Source organism: Electrophorus electricus, chromosome 3 (assembly GCF_041902795.1).
Source record: "Electrophorus electricus isolate QZ-2024a chromosome 3, ASM4190279v1, whole genome shotgun sequence".
Classification (NCBI taxonomy): Eukaryota; Metazoa; Chordata; class Actinopteri; order Gymnotiformes; family Gymnotidae; genus Electrophorus; species Electrophorus electricus.
Genome location: NC_137499.1, coordinates 7020474 through 7044501, shown reverse-complemented (window position 1 = coordinate 7044501; position 24028 = coordinate 7020474). Strand labels below are relative to the sequence as shown.

At 43.9% G+C, this 24028-nt stretch overlaps 1 protein-coding gene across 3 annotated transcripts in view; it reads right to left on the bottom strand.

Annotated features, from left to right (window-relative positions):
• The window catches only part of syt7b (synaptotagmin VIIb), a 72650-nt gene that overhangs the window by 9761 nt on the left and 38861 nt on the right, over positions 1-24028 (bottom strand). The window contains exons 3-7 of one of the 3 annotated variants that reach the window (XM_081710080.1): positions 23488-23573; positions 21545-21679; positions 18621-18773; positions 16012-16362; positions 12918-13037 (exon numbers count right to left, since the gene is read on the bottom strand). In XM_081710080.1, the coding sequence (XP_081566206.1) occupies positions 12918-13037; positions 16012-16362; positions 18621-18773; positions 21545-21679; positions 23488-23573 (845 nt within the window). Of the gene's footprint in view, positions 1-12917; positions 13038-16011; positions 16363-18620; positions 18774-21544; positions 21929-23487; positions 23574-24028 lie in introns of all 3 variants that reach the window. The other 2 variants (XM_081710079.1, XM_026997839.3) reach the window with 2 other exon arrangements.

Here is a 24028-nt window from a genome sequence, read left to right as displayed (position 1 = left end):
AGTGACTTGGTAATAAGGCTGTTTCTAGAATATCACTTATGAAATATCCCACGTTTCCTCTTCTATGGAGCTTCATGTAAGCAGGAATGAGCAACAGAATAAGGAATGAACGTGCCCTCTTTGTCCCCACCTATAAATGCCCTCAGTGCATAACACAAGGACAACATTTCAATAGTATTTATCCTGCTAAATCTGGTCTCATAAAATATCATTTTGTACTGATATAAAAGGGGCAATATGAATAAAACAACAATCTCTGTTGCCCTTTTTCAGTGATGGCGTGTGGGGGCACAGGTCATCTGTTGCTGCTGTAACTTTGCACACAAGGTAAGTGCAAATGCAAAATTATTTCATTTGGACTTGCCAAAACCCGCTTTGGGAACAGCAGGAGTCATAAGCGACCCATTTCTGTGGTTCTGTTTGAAAGTTTGCTAAAGTTAAGTTAAATATACATCTGGTGAAGACCGTGACACACCGCTAAAGTCCAAAAGGTTCTGGTTTAATGGACAATAAGGACTCACTGGTCTTTCAAAATGTCATGGAAAAGATTCTGATGGAGATTACAACCACTTGACTTTTGATGCGTCATAAAACATTTAAAATCTAATATACAAATATACACAGATGTATCACCCAGCATGACACTAGCACATAACTGTATGAGAATAATAATAAATAAGGTGTGTTTATTTGATGCTTTTCAAAGGATTACAATAGATAAACAAAAATGAAAGTGGACTCCTTCCCTGACAGTTTTTATGGAAGTAAACGTACCCAAGCCCTGCGTCTGCACTCGCCTGGACAGAACAACAATAGGCGGTAATTACAGCAGAGTTTAGGCTGAATTAATCCTCGCTTACCAAGGAGCCACTCATTCACACTCTCTCTCACAAACTCGCTAAAACGCCAGCCAAAAAGCAGAATCATTTTCCCATCTGTCATGCATCACAAATTATCAAAAGACTATTAACAATTAAAAAAGAGCTATGAAGAAAATCCACCATGTTTTAATCTATTATCCCTATCTGGAGCAATTCGACAATCTCGATCATTTCACAGAGACAGGGCATGCAGAGAGCTTTTTCGACATGGAAAAAAAGAACAAACTTTGTATAAGAAAAGTGCTCTTCTCCACAGCACAAAATGGTATTTACAATTGCGAGCACTGTTATGATATGCCAAGGGGATACATAGGTGGGGATAAAGAGCAGCTGGGATTTTTCATTCACAGGTACTTTTCTTGTGACTTTTTTTGAGATGGCACATTAAAATGAAATTATGAACAAGCTAAACAAAATCAGCTGTTGTATGGAATATGAGTACATTTCTCTCTCTCTCTCTCTCTCTGGATTATCATCTTTAGCTTTGGTTGCTGTGTCTACTGTATTATGACCTGCATTTTTCTATGAGCTGTAATATGATTGTTTATCACTACCAGAGATGTTTGCTGCTGGCCCCAGGAGCAGGTTGACCTGTACTGACATATGCATGCATTTACATACAGAAAACCCAAAATCAGGAATACAAACATGCCCACATGAGTATGTGTTTATGTATGTTTGTGTGTGTGCGCATTGTCTGCATTCCCAAGCATGTACCTGTGCGCAAACACTAAAATTGGTTAAAACTTGGCTGCATATACACCATCCCATGTTTTCGTCAACATCTTTCAATGTGAAGTTAGCTCAAGAAATGGTATTGGAAAGTCATCTCACGCACACTTCATAATCGTGAACTAATTGGCAAAAAACTGATTTAAATCAAAGTTCAACATCATATCAACCAAAATCTGAGGTAATAACTGCACTGAAATGAGGTCGTATGGGACAAGGGACAAGGAGACATACTGGCAAGATGTGAATGAGGAGGGAGGGTGGACTGGAGATACGAAAAAAGAAGAAATTGTATGAGCAGAAAATAAGGGTGAGAGGGGGGAAGGGAAAGATTAATAGCTAAAGGGAGTTATAGAGCCATAGAACATAGAAGGGGCCAATAGGGGACGATGAACGGCAAGAAGAAAAAGAAGGGAGGTGTGTGAAAAATGAGAATGACACTGCAGGGTGTGTTTACGTGTGTCGCGCAACTTGAAACTGGTGTGCTGGTTAGTTCAATGGTCGTGATTGAACCTTTATGAAAGGTCTCTGTACACAGGTTTTGAGCTGACGTGGGGGCTTCTAAAATACTGGGGTTCACGTGAGGAAGTCAGTAGCATAGGAGTAATAGGTAGCAGCTCTGGATGTGCTACACTGGGGTGCCCACTTCCTGTCCAGGAGGGCTGGAGTCTAGCACAATTTGCTGATTTCCCACCTCTGATGCCAGGATCAGACTACAAAATATTTCTGTCTTTCACCATGTTAGATTAGGCGATTGCAGTGGCATACATTCTTGCCGTGAGACTGGCCGCACTACATGTTTGGTACTGACTGATCATGGTTAAAGTCCTTGTCTGAGTTCATAGGTTGTCAGGGAGGAGGGTCAACTGATTGTTGATTATGGCTACATAAGTGTTTTGTATGTCACTGTTTTGTCTTCGGAAAAGAAAAATAACAAATTATTGTGGCACAAAAATGATTGGGTTGTCGTGAAGAGGACACTATGGGCTCTGCTATTGGGGAATGATAACTTAGCATAACTAGCTATGCACCGGGTTTCTTCGTTATTTCTCGCCAACTCTGTCCTGCTACTCTCTTGATGAAAAGTCCAAAAAGCATAGCACAATGAACATTTCCCCTCTTTCATTGTTCCACATCTGTCTCTCTTTGCCATTTTTGTGCATACACACACCTGAGAGCACCGTCATCCTGTTGTTCAATGTCAGGTAATGCCTCATAGGAGATATCAGAGTATGCAAAAAAATACAAAATAAATCTGACATAGTAGACTTTTTGTTGGGTTGTTGTGTGGCATACCAAGGCACCACATTGCTGTTCTTCAATTATGTCCCACTACAAGACCTGTTCCTCATTCTCAATGCTCTTAACCAGGCCCGACACTGTAAATTTGTCAGCTATGACAAAATCCAGCAAACCACTTTCCAAACAAGGTAATTAACCAGTCACCAAATCAGCGAACTATGTTTGACTCCAGGACAAGTATTCTATTTATTTATCTCTTTAAACTGTTGTTATTGTGGTGTCCATTGTAAGCCAGAGGAGGATGGCCCCCCTTTGAGTCTTGGACATTTGTTAAGCTGCTTTGTGACATTTGTTGTAAAAAGCGCTGTATAAATAATTTTGAATTTTAATTGAATGCCCCTGTTTCATATGCTGTAAATCAGCAAGTAAGGCACCCTGAACAAACACCTGCTTAAACCGTAGTTTTCCAGGAGCTCACCAGCTAAGAGAACAAGTGTGCTGGGTTTCCTATTATTACAGTGTTTTCAAGATGACAAATCTAAAAATAATATGGTGGTGGAGATATAAATATATGGTCACCTATACGAATTCAAACAACAATTTAAAATTCAAAATTGGGAAGATTTAGCCTCTTCTACTCTGATCTTCGACTCCCCTTCAGTTTTACCTTAGTCCACTTCCACTTCCATTCGACTTTCTTAACTGACTGACTTAATCCTAGAAAAAACACATCTAAAGTCTCCCATTTCTAATCTTTTTTTGAGTGAGACTTTGTAAGGAACTGAAACACAGGAACTACGAGATTATTGAGGAGATTTTTTTTTTTTTTTTTTTACACAAATCCTCTCAGGCAAAGCAAAGAGCAAATATAATCACTGGGAGATCACTATGGCTTTTCTCTGAGGCTGGAATAGATTCCACAACTATATATCTTGGACAGGCAGCAACACTTCAGAGGATTGCACAGAGTGGTGAACGTGATTTGAATACAGCTCTGCAATTTTATTTTAGTGAATCAAACAACCACAGAGATGTAGTGACGCAGGATGAAAGCACATAAGCTTGTCTATAATTCTAACCACAAGCGCTACAGTTGTCTGTTAACCTGAGCCGCATTTTACCACGAATTCTCAGATAAACAGTTTAATGAAATGATTCCCTAAAACTCAGGCTCAGGGGCGTAGGGTGAACGGCGCAAGGCTATACGGCCACGTTTCCTAGGTGTTTCTCGTGTTCGTCTTTCACACCTGTCACTGGAGAGCACGGTACTGGTCCCCTGTGAAGCTCTTCATCATTACCATTTAGTGACTTTCCTCTCCTATTTAGAGGCAGGGTGCAAAGCTCTCTCCAATGCACAGGATCTGAAGCAGGGCTGCAAGGAGCTATTTATGATTATTTATGTTTTAAGTTTGGCAATTATATCTCATCCGATTTGGGTCTGTGCTCCATTAAATCATGTACCATATATTAAAGTTATTACATTTAAAAGTCAGATCAGCTCCAAGAGGGGACAGTCCTGCATTAGTTTCAAGGACAGTATTCATTGACATTGGCTTGATGGTTTCTGGAGAGAAAATATCCTCTTGCCCACACTCGGTCTTAAGTCAGAGCACCATCATAGCACCACAGCTCTCTGTGACACACTGGAATAACACTGAACTGATTATATAGTAAAATAACTTCTGTTAAATAATCTTTGTTATTGTTTCATGGGATTTCCTGCGAAATGTCATTTGAACTTCATCTAAAACATTACAACAACCTCCTCATGCATATTTTCATTTACACCTCCACATACAACAAATTTGGCAGGTCCCAGGAAATAGTCTACAGTGTGGGTTTAGGGTCTGTTCATTAAATAGACTTATCAAACTGATAGCTAATAAGCCCAGTGTTTTTGTGGTGTAGGAAAGAGAGCTCTGAGCATATGATAGTGCTCAGGCTTAAGCCCGAATGAAGAGAAGCGACTTATTTTTCCCCCTCCATGAACCATCTCGCCAATTTATACATCTCAGTCGAAGAGCAATGCCAAGCCCACACAGTGCCCTTGAAAGGCCTTTTCTTTCTGAATGTCTCTTTTTGAAGGCCTCTAGCGAGCCTGTAGAACTGGAGTCTTGGTTAGGATCTGTGTGACCCTCTGTGAGCAGTACCAGCAAACACTGCAGTCATGACACCTGATGTTATCTCAAAGTCTCACTGCTGCCTTTGGCTCTGAAAGGAGGAGCGCAGCTTCACTTACCTCATCCCACATAACTTACATGTCTGCCCTGGTGATTATTACTACTCATAAAATTTTCATTAGGTTCCTGGTAGAGACAAATGAATGAATGAATGAATGAATGAATGAATGAATGAATGAATGAATGAATGAATGCATGCATGGACAGGGAGATGGATATAAGTTCTGGAGTTGAATGTCTGGTTATATATTAAGAATGGCCTTACTCTTGTAATCTCTTGTTCAATGTTTCGTCCAGATCTGTACTAACTCATTTCACAGTTTTAGACAGGTTATGCCACAAAATGTAGATTATGTCCCCATATACTGTCAATTTGGGACACACATGAATGTGTTGAAGAGTCATCACCTAAATGTGCATTCTCTTCATTGACTTTTCTCCTGCATTTAGTATAGTTTTAGACTTCAGGACATGAAGGTGAACTTGACCTTGTGCTACTGGATACAAGACTTTGTAGAACCCAGGCAGTCAAGGTGAATGATACAAGCTCTCAAGTCCTGTGCCTCAGCACTGTGCAACCCTGAGGTGTCCTCTCTCCTCCTTATCTTCCCTCTGTTCACGAACGGATCCCCTAGTCAAATTAGTTCAAAAGAGTTTCAAAGCCTAATGATAATCTGACTAATTTCAGACAGTCTTACCCACAGGAACTGGCCCATGCTGTAAAATGGTGTAAGGACAGCAATCTCATCCTCAAAAGCAAATGGAATGACAATACACTTTTAGAAATTACAAATCACAAGAATCCCGTCAGAATCGCTAATCAGCCAATAAGAATTATGGACTTGGAACATGCATTCACCCCCTTCTTTACAAGAAACACCATGCACATTTACAATTATACTGGAGCCCATCTGTGCCACACGTAGTTTGTGCTAGCCGTCCTCCACCTCTCCAACACAAGTCAGTGTCTGACCACAGGATCACTGCTGGCTGGATATTTTTGGGTGCAGAGCACTTGAATTCCTGCAGTGTCTCAGACATGTCACTGCCATCATCACTGTGGTGAGAATGGTCCGCAAACCAAATAATATCCGCTTAGCAGTGCTCCTGTGGACCACAACTGACATGGAGAAGCGGGTAGATGGTGGCTGGCATGTGCATGCCAATAGATAGTGCTAGAATCTGTAGTCTGTATAAGATGCTGTGCCTTCAGTTTATAGTATAGTAGGTTCAAGATAGGTTTCTACTAAACTGGTGGTGAGAGGATACTAACCAATTTATTAAAATGGCATTAGAATACTGAAAACATCATTAAGGCCCAACAGAGGCTAGATTTCCCAGTTAAGCAGCATCTGCTACTTAAGTTCAATTCTGCAATCACTTAAAGCATTCTGGCTTTATCTGTCTGGTATGACAGACTCAAAACTCTCACACAAAGGAGAAACTTGATTGGAATGTGAACAAGAATGATTGGATGCGACCTCCCTTTATATCAAATGTATGAAAAAAGTGGCAACAAATCTCTTCCCATACTCCTCTAAGCCAACACACCACCGCACACAATCCCTACCTTCTTAGACATTACACACTACTAAATGACCAAAACCACTTTCTTTCCCTCAGTTCCTGGAGAACTTAACTTCAAGCAACTGGATCATTATTACTACACCCAAAAGACCACCAAATACTACTGCCAATGTTCAACTTGAAAAGATTACACTCATGGGCCTGCATATACTTTTTATATTTACAGTTTTAACCACATGCCACATGAATCTACACTTTTTTTGTTATCTTATTTGATTTCTTTCTGCACATATGTATAGCTATACAACAGTGCACACAGACAATAACTATGGATGTCTTAGTCCATAGTTTGTGCCTACTTTGTCTTGGTCTGTAATTTAATTTCTTCCTTCTTTTTCCAGCTCTTGTCCTGTCCTGTCCTGCAGCAATTGTCCTGAAACTAAAATCTGGAATCTCAGAGGGCTGAAAGGTTTGCTGGCCCTGGATGATGTGGCATTAAACCACTGAGCAATAAATACACTTCCATGTTCTGTTGAGCTCAATAAAGCAGCAGAGCATTACTGGGGAGGATCCAAGCACTCTCAGGCATACTGGCAACCCTAGAACATTTGTCAAATAGAGATTTCTCTGCAGACACGCAGCGTGTTTTTCCCTCAGTAAGCAGGAGATTGTGTCATTAACAATCTTAGCGCGTCTGAGATATGGAGACATCAATCCTCTGCCCCAGGTCACTAACTCTAAAGAGACAGATGCCCTATACTGCAGTGGTTTGCGTTTGATTAGTAGCAGTGCTTTTCAGTCAAGTCTTTGTGATTCAGTACATTGCACATAAACTAACAAAAAAATGTTATGCAACTGTACACCTATACACCTGCACGTAATTGTAAAAGCAGCTATACTAAGATATAAAAAGCAGTTGTAAAAGGACCTATATAGGTTTTGTAAATAATATAAACACACAGTGACAGATGGTCCCAGTGATCCTTCTCCATGCCTGAGGAGGTCACACTCTCCCCAGTTTTGATTAGTGTTTCTTACACCTGAGTCTATTACCTATGCTCACCTGCATTTTTTAAGGTCATCTCACTAACTCCTCAGTGTCAAGTCTTGTTCATTCATACATTGCTGAGCCGCTGTTCTGGCTAATCATTATTTTCGGTGCCCATTCTGTCATATGAGTATTTGGATTTGCCCTTTGGATTCTATTCATCTGTGTACATTTTTTATTTTGTTAAGATGAATGAATCTGTCTAAATCTAAATATACGGACAATCCCGCACGTGCAGCCCATGTTAGCATCCTTCACACGGAATTCCCATAGGGGTTCCCCATCACTGGCGCACTGAGCCATGCAGCACAGCATGTGCGGCGAAGGCCGATGCTGTCCGCGTGCTCTCGGAGCGTGCTGGAAAGCGGGAGGGCTGCATTTGTGTCTCCATTCCACTGCGCTTTTGGCGGCAAGAGCTTGCTAAGTCCAAGCGCTGCCATGCTTGGCCAACGTTTATTTCCATATCCCATGGATGAAAATACTGATCCGTCCCTCCCTGTCCTTGCCGGAATGAGCGTGTGCACGTTTGTGTGTGCGCGCGCGCACACGCACGCATGTGTGCATGAAAGCTAGATGGAATGCATGAGAGGAAGAAAGAAAAACTGTGTGCGCGCGCGCGCGCGTGTATGTGCGCGTGCTTGTTTGTGTGTGTATGTGTGGGTTTCTGACAGTGATTTAAGCTGTCCGTCTCAGCATGCTGCCTCTGCTGGGAAATGACACACAGAGCAGTGGCTCTGGCAATGATGACAGAGGGAGAGGGGAAAAGGAGACAAAGTGAGAGAAGCAGGAGCGCAAGAGAGAGACGGAGAGAGCAAGAGTGAAAGGGAAGGGAGGGAGGGAAGAAGAAAGCAAAGAAAGAAAGAATGGAAAAACACCTGAGGTGCGTTCTAAATCTGCTCTGGGAATTGGAAGTCCCATCTCTCTCCTTCCCTCTACGCCTCGATCCAATACCTCACCGTGATTACCACCTCTGCTAATAGCGCTGAAATGAAAACGCCTGCAATGTGATTTCCTAAACTGTGGATGACAAATAACATAATTGTGAACAAATCAATACGACTGAGGGTTGTACTGTGAGGCCAAAAAGGCTCTGGACCGACGACCATTATGTTCATTAAGGAAGCAATGCTTTAATGCTCCGTTACCCCTCCCTTGCTCAACGCTCCGGTCAGAGGTCTCTGATGGACAGGCGCTGTGTGCGGCCCCGCTAACAATGCTGCCTGAGCTTCAGTTATCTACAGCTCCTGATTGTTGCTGAGGCTTCTAGCCTCCAGGCTGGTTGAATGCCTCTTTGCTAGGTCAGGACTGGTCTAGCCATACAAATGTTTTCTTTCGGCCCCAAATAAGCTCCCTGGTGTGCAGGCTAGTGTGCCATGGGTCCTACGCATTCAGCTTCACTGATGTTGGAACAAGGCAGTTCAGACTTTTGCAGACTACAGCATTTAGTGTGTCCTCATTTGAAGGCACTTGCGCATACTCAAAAGATTCCCCTGTCACCACTAACTTAACATTCCAGGTAATTACTGCTGGCCAGTTCCCTAGTGCCTTTGGTTTCTCACTGAAAGACCAAAATAGCCGATTTTCAGAAGGCATGGGGTTTGATTATTCCTCTATTATTTATTTGGATTTCTCAGCCTCATGTGGGTCGACTTCAAACTTGCTGGCCACACTTTGCACGCCATATATCCACGACGTCACCAACAGCCTATGAGAGCAAAGACTAACAGGACAGTTGAGACTGGGTCTATAGTGAGTATGCCTAATGAGAAAAAAACTGAAAGCCACAAGCTTAAAAAAAAACAAAAAACACAGCTGCTGCATTATGAAGCATGCCATAATACCTAATCAATCCTTCTAAAATGTGTGATAATGGTTTGTTTTTTTGTTTTTTTAAATGGAGACCCTGCCTTTTGAACCCAGAGGCATTTTGAACACAACTAGACGGAATGCTGAATCAAAATAACGAGAACCAACAGGCACTGAGCTCTGTGCATTTGGGCATTGTTAAACAGTGATTAATCTCCAGTGAGATATAACCCACTCTCTCCACCTGCAGCCGCGTTTTATGTCAGTAGATTATAAAGGGTATTAAACAAGCATAAATATGCCCCCTTAATGTGAAGCCCTACCTACATTGCCCCAGCTGACAACAATAAGCAGTCATTACATAAGTTACAGACACAGTAAGTCAACACTAGTAAGAGCAGTGTGAGACTCTATCCACTAAACAACGCTGCAGCAGCATATGACATAACTGATGTCCATCGTCCTCTAGAACCTTGTGTCAGTCTTTCTGACATGAAAACAATTGATGTCCCAAACAGATGTGTGGGACTGTTCTACAACTGGTTTGTCCTCTGCACGTTTATCAATCCAAATCAATCAATAAGGACTTTAGTTGGTGCAAAATCAATGTAGAGGTCACAGGTTAAATGTCATATTTAAAAGCCAACTGACAGGCAATTCTGGAAATGCTTGCTTTAGAAAGGTATTTCAGAATCTATTCAGCACATAGAACCATTTATTTGAATTACGTAGTTGTGATACAACCAACCATTCACTGTCTGTTCCTGTAACAGACCAGTAGCTATAATTGACCAGCACAGTAGGCCCAGAGGGTGGTGATCAGTAATGCAGTCTGGACAAAAACTGATGGGTTTCTCCATCCCTCACCAAAAAAGGGTCGCAATCGTCGACTTACTGCCTTAAGCAGCTATTCACAGAACTCCAGCCACGAATGTAAAACAACTGCTAAGAGCACACAATAGAAATGTGAAATCATGATGGAGAGCCTGTGTTATCTGGGTCGGGTTGCGTATTAGTACAGATCCACCTCTCTCTCTCTGCGTGTGTGTGTGTGTGTGTGTGAAGAAATATCACCAGCGCATTATACTGGTACACAGAGTGATTTTGAAAGGCATTGATCTCGAACAGTTCCTGCAGGAACAGTGGTGGTCGATGGAGTATCTTTAGACGTTCTGCTGCACTGTGATTTATTTCAAACTGGGGCATGTGTCCCCTGGGGGAAGGGAGGGTATGGGGGGTTAGAAATAAATGAAAGAACATGATTATTTTAACACATAAGCTTGCATCCCAGCGGAGAAGGAGGAGAGAGTATCCTAGAATGAGGGAACGTTATTTACTCTTTCTCTTGGTTCCTCTTTGGAAGTGAGGTTACACTGTCTTTGGTTGGCTTTTGATTACTTTTATTGTACCTGACCCACTCGGTCACCGGCTTTGATCTTTGCTGTATAAGACCACAGTCACACAGCAAACAGCCACTGTGTTTTTAATATCACTTTAAAGATGAATGACATCCATGCATGTCAAGCACAGCATATGAATGCCCTGAGCACAAACCAATATTTTGCAAATCTATAAAGATGACGGTATTAGTACATCTCTCTCTCTCTCGATGACGGTATTAGTACATCTCTCTCGCTCTCTCTGTCAGGGACTCTACAGTCATTGTCTACTGGTGCTCGTCAAAAGGCCAGGGGGTTGGTGGGTGTGACCCTGCTGTTACCGCAGTGACTGAAGCATCACTGGGAAGAGATGACTTCATTAGCAGTGCAAGGTCACTGTTCAGGGTGTCTTTGCCTGCGGGGAGCCCTAGAGGGGCTAGAGGATTATACCACAAGTGCTCTGATAGACCTCCAGCACAGAAAGACGGGATGAGGGCACACTAAGCCCAGCTCCACTAAACATCCACAGGGCGGAACCGAGACAGCAGAATGTGGAAGAGTCGCAGTGGCGGTGCTCCGAGTTGGACTCCAGCAGCAGACAGCAACAGTGGCACTAAAAGAGTGGGGTAGGGTGGTGTGGGGTAAGGTGTCCTGGGGTAGGGTGGCATGAGGTAAGGGGTGGATGAGGAGGTGCATGGAGATGAGGCAGTTTTATGCTTAGTTAGCACTGACGAGTTAAGCCCATACTGAGTTAATGATGAGTTAAGCCCATACTATACGGTTTTCTGCTAGAGTCACATCTGTTGGTGTGAATCCACGCGGTGGGTTGGCGAGAACCACACTGTGTTCGAGTAGAAGTGATGTGCAGTGATGGCCTCACAACTGTGAGTAGCCTGCACCCAGGTCAACAGACACACACCTCAAACATGAAGGTGTGGATCAAGAGAAGCTTGAAAAGAGAAGCTTGAAACAAGTCATTTTTTGTGAGTGGGTACATTGTGGACATGCATGGATGTCTCTGACTATACAATATAATATGCACATTATATTGTATGTGTGAGTGTGTTTGCACGAGCATTTGTCAGGGTATGTGTGGGTGTGTGTGTGTGTGTGTGTGTGTGCGTATGTGTCTTGGTCTGATGAATGTGGGGCTATATTTAGTCATATGTGAGATGCGTGAGATGTGTACACTTTCTTTTAATAAGCATGGCATCACTGAGATATAGAGAGGGAGCAGATAATGAAGAGAATGCTCGACAATGGAAGAACAGGAGGGGGGATGCAGTAACACACTGCAGACACAACAAAGCAGAAATGCACAGAACAGCAGACGTGAGACTGATGACTGATGAATGACATAACTGGCACAGATAAATCGCCAGATAAACGGTGACTAACTCCTCTGGCACTCTGTGGCCCACTCTTGCGATGCTACTATACTAATCTATATTACTTATATCTGTATAATATAAATCTATATAATACTTATTACTTCTTAATATTATGTATGGAAATTCTACTGAAACAAGCAGATGGCACTAGCTCAACACGGCTCCAATGACAGTGATTAATAACAGGCTTGGGTCTCATGAGGGCAATAATAGATTTTGGTGAAAATAATGTGTTGTGGTAATGTAGGAACCTAATGAGTGTGTGTCATCCGGTCTCTGAGTGTGTGTCTCCATGTCATGTTTGGTATTGTAACAGGGCTGTACGGTGGGCTTTTTGCTTGAGGCAGGGTCATAAATTATTATTCCTCTTATTATATTAAACTGATTCGTGGGCATGCGAGCCTATTGGTCAAGACTGTGGGCTGGTGTAACAGGAGAAATGGAGCTCAATGGGGCTATATCCACAGCGTCCTGTAGAGTACCAATGAGTATAGTGCCCAAGGGAGCAGTAAATAAAATGTTTGCCTGGGCTGAGAACACACACACACACACACACGCACACACACACACAGTGTGCGTGCGTACATATCCACAAGCACAGCCCCTCTCCTTAATAAGCCTCTCTGTCCGATTCCGCACCAGTGCTGACAACCTTCTGTTTGTCTGCACAGTAATCTCCATCAAATATGCCTGCTGCCCAACCTGCTGGCTTCTTTGGCAGTAATGACTACCTCTTGTCAGCAGAAAGCGTCTCTTGACTCGCAGGCTTCTCCTGCAGGTCTGGCAGGTTGGCGAAGTCGTCCTGCTCGGCCAGTCCAATCGCCAGGGACAACACCACCATCTTGCCCTCCCTGCAACAGAATGGGAGGACTCCCAGTCACAGGTGTGCTACAAGACTGATTTAAATGAGGAGGAAAAGGCAGCAAAAATGTAAAGTAGGTCACGTTAGAAGAGGAGCATCCTGGGTAAAATAATGATGACTGGATGTGACATGACATGTTTTCTTCTTTCCATCATACAGACACACACGTGCTCTCGCTCTCTCTCTCACTCACTCTCTCTCTCTCTCACACACACACACACACACACACACACACACACACACACACACACGATCCTGAAACTCGGTATGCCTCTGCCTTTGTGTGCCTCAAGCAGGGGAGTGACTCACTCTTTCCTGGGCTTCCTCTTTGTCTCCTGTCCTCGGTCTTTCCTGCTGTCTTGGTCTCTTGTCCTCACTCTTTCCTGCTGTCTTGGTTTCCTGTCCTCGCTCTTTCCTGCTGTCTTGGTCTCCTGTCCTCTCTCTTTCCTGCTGTCTTGATCTCATGTCCTCGCTCTTTCCTGCTGTCTCGGTCTCCTGTCCTCGCTCTTTCCTGTTTTGTTTTTTTCTCATGTCCTTGCTCCTATAACGAGGTGCTTGACATGCACTAGTGAACCACATCGGGGCTATCGATTATCTTCACTAAAGGACATCGTATTTCACTTTTAGGTGGATCTGAACGAGCTCTCTTGTCTGCATTAATTTGGATCAATGAGGCGTTTGAAGTTGCTCCTGATATCACTACAAGGCATTTAAAAAAATCCTTCAGTGATCTGTTTTTCTCTATATCTCCATCCCACTATCACTACTATTTTCATCGTCTTCTCATCTGTTCTCTTCTTTATCATTCTTTGCACTGTTGTTTTTAATTGATTCATTTACATTTATGCCATTTGGCAGACAGCCTTATCCAGACTTACAAAAGTGCTTTGTCATTTACTCACAGAGTATCCTAGCCAGTACAGTAAGTTACAGTTCAAGACATCATTTAACTAGGATACTGTTGAAACACAGAGATCAATGCTGATGAATTTAGATAGATATATATCCACACACACACACACACACACACACACACACACACACACACATCTATCTATCTATCTATCTATCTATCTATCTATCTATCTATCTATCTATCTATCTATCTATCTATCTATCTATCTATCTATCTATCTATCTATCTATCTATCTATCTATCTATCTATCTATCTATCTATCTCCTGTATTCCACTAGCAGTCCACATTCTCTGTGATAGTGCTCTCATGGTACAATGCTTAATATCACTCATCTTCCCAGGAAGGGCACAAGTTTAATTGCCTGTCAGACAATCAGGAGTAAAGGCGTCTGTACCACTAAGGACTTTTCTGTTCAAGTGAACCTGAGAGGAAAAGCTTTTTACTCATGGTACTGAGGGCCAGGAAGTGCCGTGGCAGTAAACCGGGCAGGTAAGAGGAAGAGAAGTCAAAGTAAATCATCCCCTGAGAAATTTAAGGTTCGTGCTAGGCAGCTAGCTCCCTTTTTGACCTGCAGAGCATTCATTCTAATGGCCACTAACACAAAGCTTCATTTTCTGCCGCTATTCTGCTCTTTTCTTCCTTTTCCGCATGACAGTCACTTGTGAGAACAACGACACAGAAGACAGATCACTACCCTGTGGAGTTGACCTGCCAGCTGAGGTCGATGTTGATACTGAACTCCCCAGCACATACAGGGATGCATGAGAAAGAGGAATAGGCAGTAGTCTTTCATAATTGCCCCTTTCATCTGACGAATTCACTTGGTTTGATTGATCCAGTCAAATATATCACAGAATTGATCGCTCTTTAGTGTTTATTTGACTGAAGCTTTTGACAAGAAAAAGAAAACAGTTTTAATTAAATCACAGGTCAAAACCTTGACCTAGCTGGCTTTGCACCAATTCAAAGGCTGGCTATGTGGCCGTAGATATTTCGAGGTTTAGAGCTACCCATTATAAAAGACAATTTGTTTGATCTGATTACTGCACTATGGTGTCTATGCCACACAGTCAGCCTGGCTGGGGAAAAACAAAAAACAAAAACAACCTGAAATCAAATGCGAATTCCTGAAGTGGCAGACACAGTGGCTGTCCCTGCACTGGACAGCAAACCGGGAAAGACACAAGCGAGCCATGAGCAACATGCCACAAGGAAAGAACCAGAGACAAAGAACACCATCAGGCATGAGAAAGCGACTGGGCCAATATGAGGGAAACCCTAGGCATGGGCAAGCAATGAGGCAGGAGTCAAAGACACAGCGCAGAAGCAGCCGCAAGCAAGCAGATAAACAATAAGTGATACCGCTCAGACAGTATCCGTGCACATCACAGCAGGATTAATGGAACAGATAACCGAAAGAGAAAAAAGAGGGGGAAAAAACAAAAAACAACATCCACTACTGTGTATAAAACCAAGAAAGTGGACCTTTAAAAACTTTCCCTGGAAACAGATCAGAATCCACATAGCAGATTTATAAAGCAGTAATGCGTCAGGCGGAAATGAAGAGGTCACAGACCCAAATGAGACATCACGGGAAAAGAAGAAAAAAAAAAACCCCACACGAGAATGCCGCCACAGATCATGAAAATAAATATGCCGGAGATTGCATAAATTCACAGGATGTAAAGGTGAGGTATCGACAGGTAACAGTGTGCAAACGCCCCCGATGGAGGGACAGAGCTCACAGGACATCTAGGTGCAGCGTGCTCATCACAGGGCAAGCCTGCACACATGCATATTCATGAGCTGGGGGAAGGCAGGGTTGTGGCAAGAGGTTAACAGCAGTGGCTGAGGGAAGTACAGACTTGGCGCGAACAGGCAGAAGAAGGTAGCCAGAGAATAAAAGATCATAAAACTACTAAAATGTATTTTCATTAATGTAAGTGGCAAAATGAATAAATGTGTTGGATAAAGAAAGCAGCTCATGGCGCAGTGTAAACTCAGTAAGGCTTGTTAAGTTTTAAAAGGTAAAATTCTGTACTCACAAGAAGGATTTGACGTCCATGCCACGGTTGCGGATCTGTCCCATCACGTGGTCCCAGCTTCCCGGGTTGGAGCGTGACCGTGCCCCTCCGCCCGCCCTGTAGCGGGACGCCCCTGCCCCGGCCGGGCTACCACGCACCCCCCGCGGGCCCCCCCGGTGGCCCCCACCCCCGGGCCCCGTGTGCAACTGACCCAGGCTCTGGGAGGTAGCTGGGGGGTCGTTGGGCCCTGGCGGGGGCTGGTGGGTTAGGGGCTGCTGGAGGCTCTGCTGCCTCACCAGGGGCCTGGGGCGGCCTGCCGAGGACGGGATGTGCTCCAGGGTGGACGTGGTGGATAGGGAAGGGTCCCCAAAACTGGACCCGCCGTGGGGAAGCGAGACCGAGTTTTGGGGAGGGGTGGCGCACAAACACAAGAGAGATGGACAAAGGGTGGAAAGGAACAGGCCACAGGGTGTAGAAGGATAAAGGAAATGGGTAGCATGTAAAACCAGGGCAGGGAGGGTCACAGAGGGGTGGATGTGAGGTGGTGAAAGGCAGGGGTGGGGTGGACGTGCAGATGATGAAAGGATGACAGGACAGGGGGAGGCATCAGAGAGTGGAGACGATGGAGAGCAGAAACATGGCGGTATTTATTTGAAGGGGAGAGGTGGAAAGAAAGGAGTGCAGACATTTCAACACGTCCAGCATGAGGGACAGAAAAGGCACGATGGAGTAATGAAGAAAAAGAGAAGGAGAGCAAAGTTAGGCAGTAGCATCGCTAACGTCTGCAGCGGCTGGAGGCACAGTGGTTAACCACACGCCATCACTTTAACTATCCGTCTATATGCCTGAGCCCTCCTCTCATTCCGTCATGCCTCTAATCCCTGTTCTGCCGACTCCTCCCCCCACCCCCACTCACCTGTCCCATCTGACTTCTCTGCCTCCAATATCTCAATTCAATTATCCTGTTCCATCTTGTCCTTCCTTCCCCCAATTCCTGGCTCTGTGCGGTGTCTTGTCTGATTAGCGTAAGGCGCCACGGAGCTGCTCTGTTTGATTCTAATGCTCTGGCAGAGTTCTGTCGAGCTTCGGCGGCTGCTGTGTCACTGTATTTCTGGCCTGTTGCTCAGGGGATCAGTGTATTTGTGAACTGAATTAACGTCAGCAATAACTCAAGCTCTTACACCCTGCCATTAGGTCTTGTATACGACAGCCATAAAACGCTCCTTTCTCCAGTTGGAGCTACAAAGCACTTCAGGACATCTGGTCTAGAAAGATTCAATGGGCCAGTTGAGAATGGAAGTTAAAGCAGATGAATTACTACACGGTGTGATTCACTTGGATATAACAATGGATATTTAGTGTTAGTTTGACTTGGTGAGTGAGAAAGCGGCTCAAGCTTTGATGGTGTCACTAGAGACCACCTTCACAGAAGTCACAAGAACATCAGATACACCACTCAAAAATGCAGTGACATGGGAATCTACAGTACATACTGTACATGCTCAGGGGTGCACATGTGCAGATATGTATGCTGTGTTCCCCCAGACTGACATTTTTTTTTTTAAATTTTATTTGAAAAGTTAAATGTAAAATCATTGGTCCCACCTGTCCCCTTCTCTCCTGCTAGCTTTCTGTGTGTGTGACACAAGGAATACAACATGGTGCCTGCTGAGTGTCGAGGCACATGTGTGAGGGTTGTGAGCCTCGTCAGAATCATGATCAAAGGCATAAAATAATCCACAGGCAAAGGATAGGATAGCAAAAAAAAGAGAAAGAAATATGGGCTTCCAAACCAAGTTATTCAGTCCCTATCTTTTGAAGTTAAAATGACTGTTTTCTCAGCAAAACCCCATTCCATGCCGGACACGCACTGTAAAGAGGCAGAGAAGACTTTGGAATAACTGATTCAAATAAATTACTAATTACTATCTTGAAAGCACTTTTAAAAAATGTTACAGATGTACTACACCATCAAAGTGCAGAACGCACTAAGACAGTCCAATAGACCTCTACTCTTTTCTCAAGTCTAAAAACTGACATTGAATCAATGTGCGTGCACACTTGACCATTCTGTTTTTGCCGTTATTAAATATTTGAAGCTCAAACTCCCTACCCAAATATCCAGTTAACTTCATTCAACTTGAGTGATAAGGGCCTTGCTCAGGGGCCCAGCAGTGGCAACTTGGCATTGGTGGGGCTTGAACCAGCAAACTTCCAATTATAAGTCAAGTATCTTAACTACTGAGCCACCAATATGTTCACGTGGGACAACCAGTATGACTTTACAAAACTGTTCAAAATGTCACTAAGCAAATAAACTGAAGAAAAAAGAAAACATGCTACATTTCAGGTGTCTTGGAGGGTTTTGCAATTTTTATAGTGAATTGAGGAGCCTGTTTGGGAAGAGTTGGCAGGACTAACACAGCCTCTTCCATAATACCAGATTAATGTGTTTAACATGGAAGGACACATCCCAACCCGTTCATGCTCCGTTACTTGTCCTTCACAAAATAACCTTCAACATAAATGGCCCTGGTAATGGTGCACAACCCCATAAACATCTGTGGTAATGTAAGGCATTAAGCCCCTCCACCTCACCACTCAGACAGACCCCAGTCTCTGCCACTCACTTGCTGGCCCTCAGGTTTCCGGAGTGAAGGTGGCTCTGGATGGTCTGCCACCTCCCAGCCTTGCTGCTCCCTGCCCCTATGCTCCGGGCGCTGTCACTGCGACTGGGGCCGCCCACTGCCCCCCCGCCCGCATCCCCCTTCTCCAGGGTTCCACTGGAGACAGCCGAGACAGAGGTGGGACAGCGGGCAGACAGAGCAAAAGAGAAGGACAACAAACAGGGCAAAAAAAAAAAAAAAAAAGTTGTGAGGAATACACCTAACTCATCAGGTAAAGTGAGCAATGAAAATGAAGGACTGAGAGGGCGCAGGGGCTGTATCTGTTGGACATGTGGGTGGGCACAGAAGTCCAGCAGGTCTGGGGGTGTGTGGAGCTGGACTAGCAAGTCCAGCAGGTCTGGGGGTGTGGAGCTAGACTAGCAAGCAGGAGATAGCTCTTACCAGAGCCCTGCGGTCACAGTGCAGGGAAGGCAGATGATGTTGGTGCAAATACATTATGATTTTGCAAGGCTGAGTGAATAACGTTGCAAATGACATCAGAGAAAAGTTGAGACTTGACGCGCAAGCACAGTATTGTTTAGTAATTAAACCCTGTGAGTACCTTTCTAGATTACACTAAAGCTGAACTGGTAACAATAATTCAATGATTTTGCCCTGACGTGGTTTAATTTTTACATAGTGTGTGTGACAAAGGCATAACTTAGCCAGTTTCCAGATGAAAAGAATGACTGCTTTCCTGTTTGTCCCACAAGCAAAAACAGTAAAGGCTGGATCTGGGCGTCAGACAGACAACACTGAGCATACAGACAGACCCAGAGATTGGACATGCGCAGTGTAACTGACATGGCCAGCAAGGAAGGCTGCAGGCTAAGACAAACATCTGAAAACAGACATGATCGAGACTGTACCACTCAGCCTTCTGGATTGGGGTGGAGGGGTGACAAACCAAGTGGGGTCAAAGATTTCGTCCACATCTGCATTGCAAATTTCTGTCAGAGGTGAACTGTTTGATTTGAGTGAGATCCTTTTGTGCTGACTGCAGATTTGATGAAAACCCATTTTTAGCACTGAGGACAAGCTTATCCTTGGAGCTGGGAAATTTAATGATTTGTTCAACATCTGTAATTCACGTAATGACACCGAAATGCTGCTCCTCATTGAGCCCATGAGGTCGAAAAAGAGAAAAATAAATATTATTCTGGAGAATACTATAAAACAATTTAATAATAAATAAATAAACAAATAAATACATGATAATAAAAAAAAACAACAAAACCCAAAAGAAAAAAGAAAAAAAATCCATGGTCAAGAAACTAAAAAGTTGAGTTGTGGGCCTAACTTCTAAAAATGTGTTATTCATATATAAAAGAGAACACATAGCCAGTCAAAGCACACAGGAAATATGAAAGGTGAAGGGCATGAAATCTACAACAGTTTCCACCCAATACACAGCCATGAATAAGGCAGAGACAGAACAGCAAACAGGCAACCCTCGTGAACTTGTCCTGGGACAGGTACTTTAACTGTCAAGATTCTTCTTTGGGACCAGACATTATTTTGTGTCTACTTTAGGCTGCTAGATCAGAGCTCTGAGGGTTGTCCGTCTCCATGGATGCTGCCCATGGACTGTAGGTGAAGGGTTATGGGTTAAAGGTTAGCAGTCAAAGGTCAGTGGAGCTGGCAGGGCTGTAGAAAATGTTGTGGGGGATTAGGTTCCACTCTGTATTCCAGAGGAACACACAAGAGAAAAAGACGCTGCCTCCTCGATCTGAGTGTCTATTCGAGTAATTCACAAGAAGCACTGGATCCATACTTGAACTCCTTCCCTAAGGCCCCTTCTGCAAATTTTAAGGGACTGTATATAACTAGGGCAGGAGCAACTCTCACCACTCATGTAGTACTCACGCATGTCCTCTTAAATCAACAAGACAGTTCGGGGGGGAAGGAGCGCCAAGATGCGTCCTAGACTGGGGTGTATCTATTTTGTGAACCTCATGTAGGTGTATCATAGTTTTACCAAGCTTATTTATAACCTCTTCCTGTTTAATGATCATTTTCTATTAAATACAAATTTTGTCACTATACATATACATGATATATGGTATAATGAAAATCTGAATCATCACATTCATTATATTGTGTGATGCTGGTGATTTGTGTGCTCTCAAATGTTGAAGGAAACCAGGGTTAATTAAAGTGCTGCTAATGAGGAAAGGCAGTGGCCCTGACCTCCCTTTACCAAAGTTCTGTGTCCATTACAACCTTATTTCAGTTATTGGCTTGTTTGTCTAGGGAGTATAGCTAGAGAGACCAATCTCTATCCCAGATAATGACTTCAATTAAGCAATTAAAACATGCACCAGAGGGAGACCGCAGCTGACCCACGAGCTCTTGCCTGAACAGCTCTGGTCTGATCTGGGCTTTATGTCTTCCCGAAGGCACAGGGAGGTGGGAAGGATTGGTACACGTAGTTCCTCTCTGTATGCCTTATAAGTTTATGGATCAACAGAGTACTGGGTGAGGTCACAAGCAGCCTTAGGTTTCCCAAGAGATGGTTATTCAGGCTTATGGGAGTTTGATTTGTGATGCCTCTAGAAGCACACAGTGCAATAGCTGTATATGACATGTATTAGAGTTGTAAAAACCTGTTGACATAAAATACAAGGTGATAATTGCATGTTGGCTGTGCTTACATAAAGTGGGGCCCAATATTTAGCACCTGGCAATGACTCCTGAATTGCAACAAAATGGATCTGTTATTAAACGCATACATTATTCTACAAGGAAGAGGGAAACAAGTTTTAGGAGGACCAAGAGTAGGGGTGGGGAGAGGGCTGGCACGTCTGAAGGGGGGGGGGCTTTCCCCAGTTTCGATATAGCCCTGTCCAGAGAGAATGGGTCTCTTACCAGGCAGGAGCGAGACTCACTTGGGCGTGAGGCGAGGGTCTCCATACGGGGCATAGGGGGACATGTTTAGGAGGAACTCCTTGGGTGGGTAGGAGCTCCACCGTTGTTGAACATTACTGCTGTCATTGTTATTCCAAAAGTCTCTGTCTAGATCACTGAGACCAGAGAGAGAGAGAGAGACACAGGTCAAAGCATCATAAATTAGCAACACAGAGTGTGAGAGTGTGTGAGTGAGAGAGATGTGTAAGGAAAAAAGGGGAGGGGTCAGGTAAGGAAAAGGGGGCAATAAAGAGAGAGAGAGAGAGAGAGAGAGAGAGAGAGAGAGAGAGAGAGAGAGAGAGAGAGAGATGAACCCAAAAAAAGGAATATAGTGTAAAAAGCTTTTGTAGCTGTGAGGATAAGACCTGTGGAGAAAAAGACATTTTAATGGAAATAATCATAATCCTAGCACACACATTAGCATGTAGTAGTGTACACACACAGCAGGGAAAGACTCTCACTGACACACAGAAAGAGGAAGACAGTGAGTGAGTGAGCAGGACAAAGAGAAAGAGCAAGAGAGAGCGAAGAAGAGTGTAGGCAGGCATATTAACATGGCAGAGAACAGACATTGTTCATGGCGATACACATTATGTATTCCTCTGCAGCACACCAAATGCAGCAAAGATAATATGTAGACTATTCAGCGTTCACACCAACCAAATCATATGCAGCAAAATAATTACCCATATTTTAACACTACATTTGCATTTCCAGAATTTGGCAGACGCCTTAATCCAGAGCAATTTACAGCAGCGCTTTTTAGTCGCTATCACAAACATCGATTCCTCATTTCAGCAGAGAAGAGTGTCAATAATACTATCAGACTAAAGCCCTGGCTAAACACGAACACGAGTTAACTCAACATTAAACTGGGATAATTTGCCGGCAAATCGAACACAGTGTGAATAGAGTGTAGTTGCCTTCGTCTATCTTTATAAACCACTTTTCCGTTTGCCAACTGTTGCTGATTTGATCGCGCTGTGTTAAACCTGCGCTAATGAGCACAGTGACGCTCGCGTGACCGGCCTTTCCCGCGCGCTAGCAGCTCTCACTGCAAACGAAAACAAAACCACCCATGCGCGCTAATGTACTTTTTGAAAGCCTACAGAAAAGACATCGGACACGAATTGCTTTTAAAAACGGCGCAGAGTAGCTTTCGTAAAACAAAGTTGAATATCTAATTAGAGAATCAAACTGGTGGCCCTAAATTATCTTATAACAACAGTATTCTCTATCTCACTTATATAACGCTGATGATGGGACTGCCATTTCTTTCTCAGATTCAGACAAATTAATCCCACTTGGTTATATTTATAATTTCTTGCTGAGTACTGCATAAACATTAAATAGCTATTTTGAAAGCACCGAATGTGCTGCCGGCTTAAATCTTGGACGCACCAATACACACTCATCACGTGCATGCAAAACGCACACAGCCGACGGAACAACTTCGAGCTGGTGTGTGTCTGTGATGCTGTGGGCAGGGCGCAGCCTTCGTCGCCCTTGATAGTCCGCTGCTGATTATCCGCGCAGCCGCGGGAGCTACCCTGACAGCGGCGTCCATCTGGAGGCAGTGACGCCTGTGTCTAATTAGACCAGAGCCTGATGAATATTCTAGGAGCACCGCGCAGGAGGGGCGTGAGCTCTGCGAAGGCAACGTGCATACGGCAACGAGCGGGCATCAAGAGGATTCCCATTTGCTGCGGTTTGCCAATCTCACCAGGGGACCCGGGCCAGCCTGTCTCCATGGTCAGGCATAGTTTTAGGCCAGATACTCAGTATTAACTCCTAGCTTGCTAGCTTCCGGGCCAACCTTCACGGCGGCAACGAACGACCCCCCGGGAACGCTAGGCTGCATAAAGATATTGATGGTGTGGTGTTATTTTAAGTTATGAGACCGCCACGCCCAGGAAGGACCTACTTGATGGCTTTATTTTCTCCCCGACCTCGTACTGAGACAGAGTCTGGAGAACCTGCGGACTCCATCCCTGGCTTATTCCTCTTCCCCTAGAGAGAGAGAGAGAGAGAGAGAGAGAGAGAGAGAGAGAGAGAGAGAGAGAGAGAGAGAGAGAGAGAGAGAGAGAGAGAGAGAGAGAGAGAGAGAGAGAGATACATACATACACAAACAGGCAGACAGATAGACAGATTGGGTAGCATGTTACATGACACATGCCTAAACCCGGGGCTGTAGTGAAGTGGTTGCGGTGCATCAGTGAACCAACCAGATTTGCAACCAGATTTGACAATTACAGTATGAGAGTGCATCTGGCCCTGCTATGCCTTTGCTTTGACTTCCCACCAAGCTCCATCTCAAACTGAAAGTGTGCAGTGACTGTGTGTGTTTGTATGAACAATGAAAAGAAAACAGTGCTGAGATTGAGTGTCTTTTTACACAATTCACTAGACAAACAAAAGCAAATACAGAAAAAGGTCAAATACAGTATGTAAACATAAACGTAAAC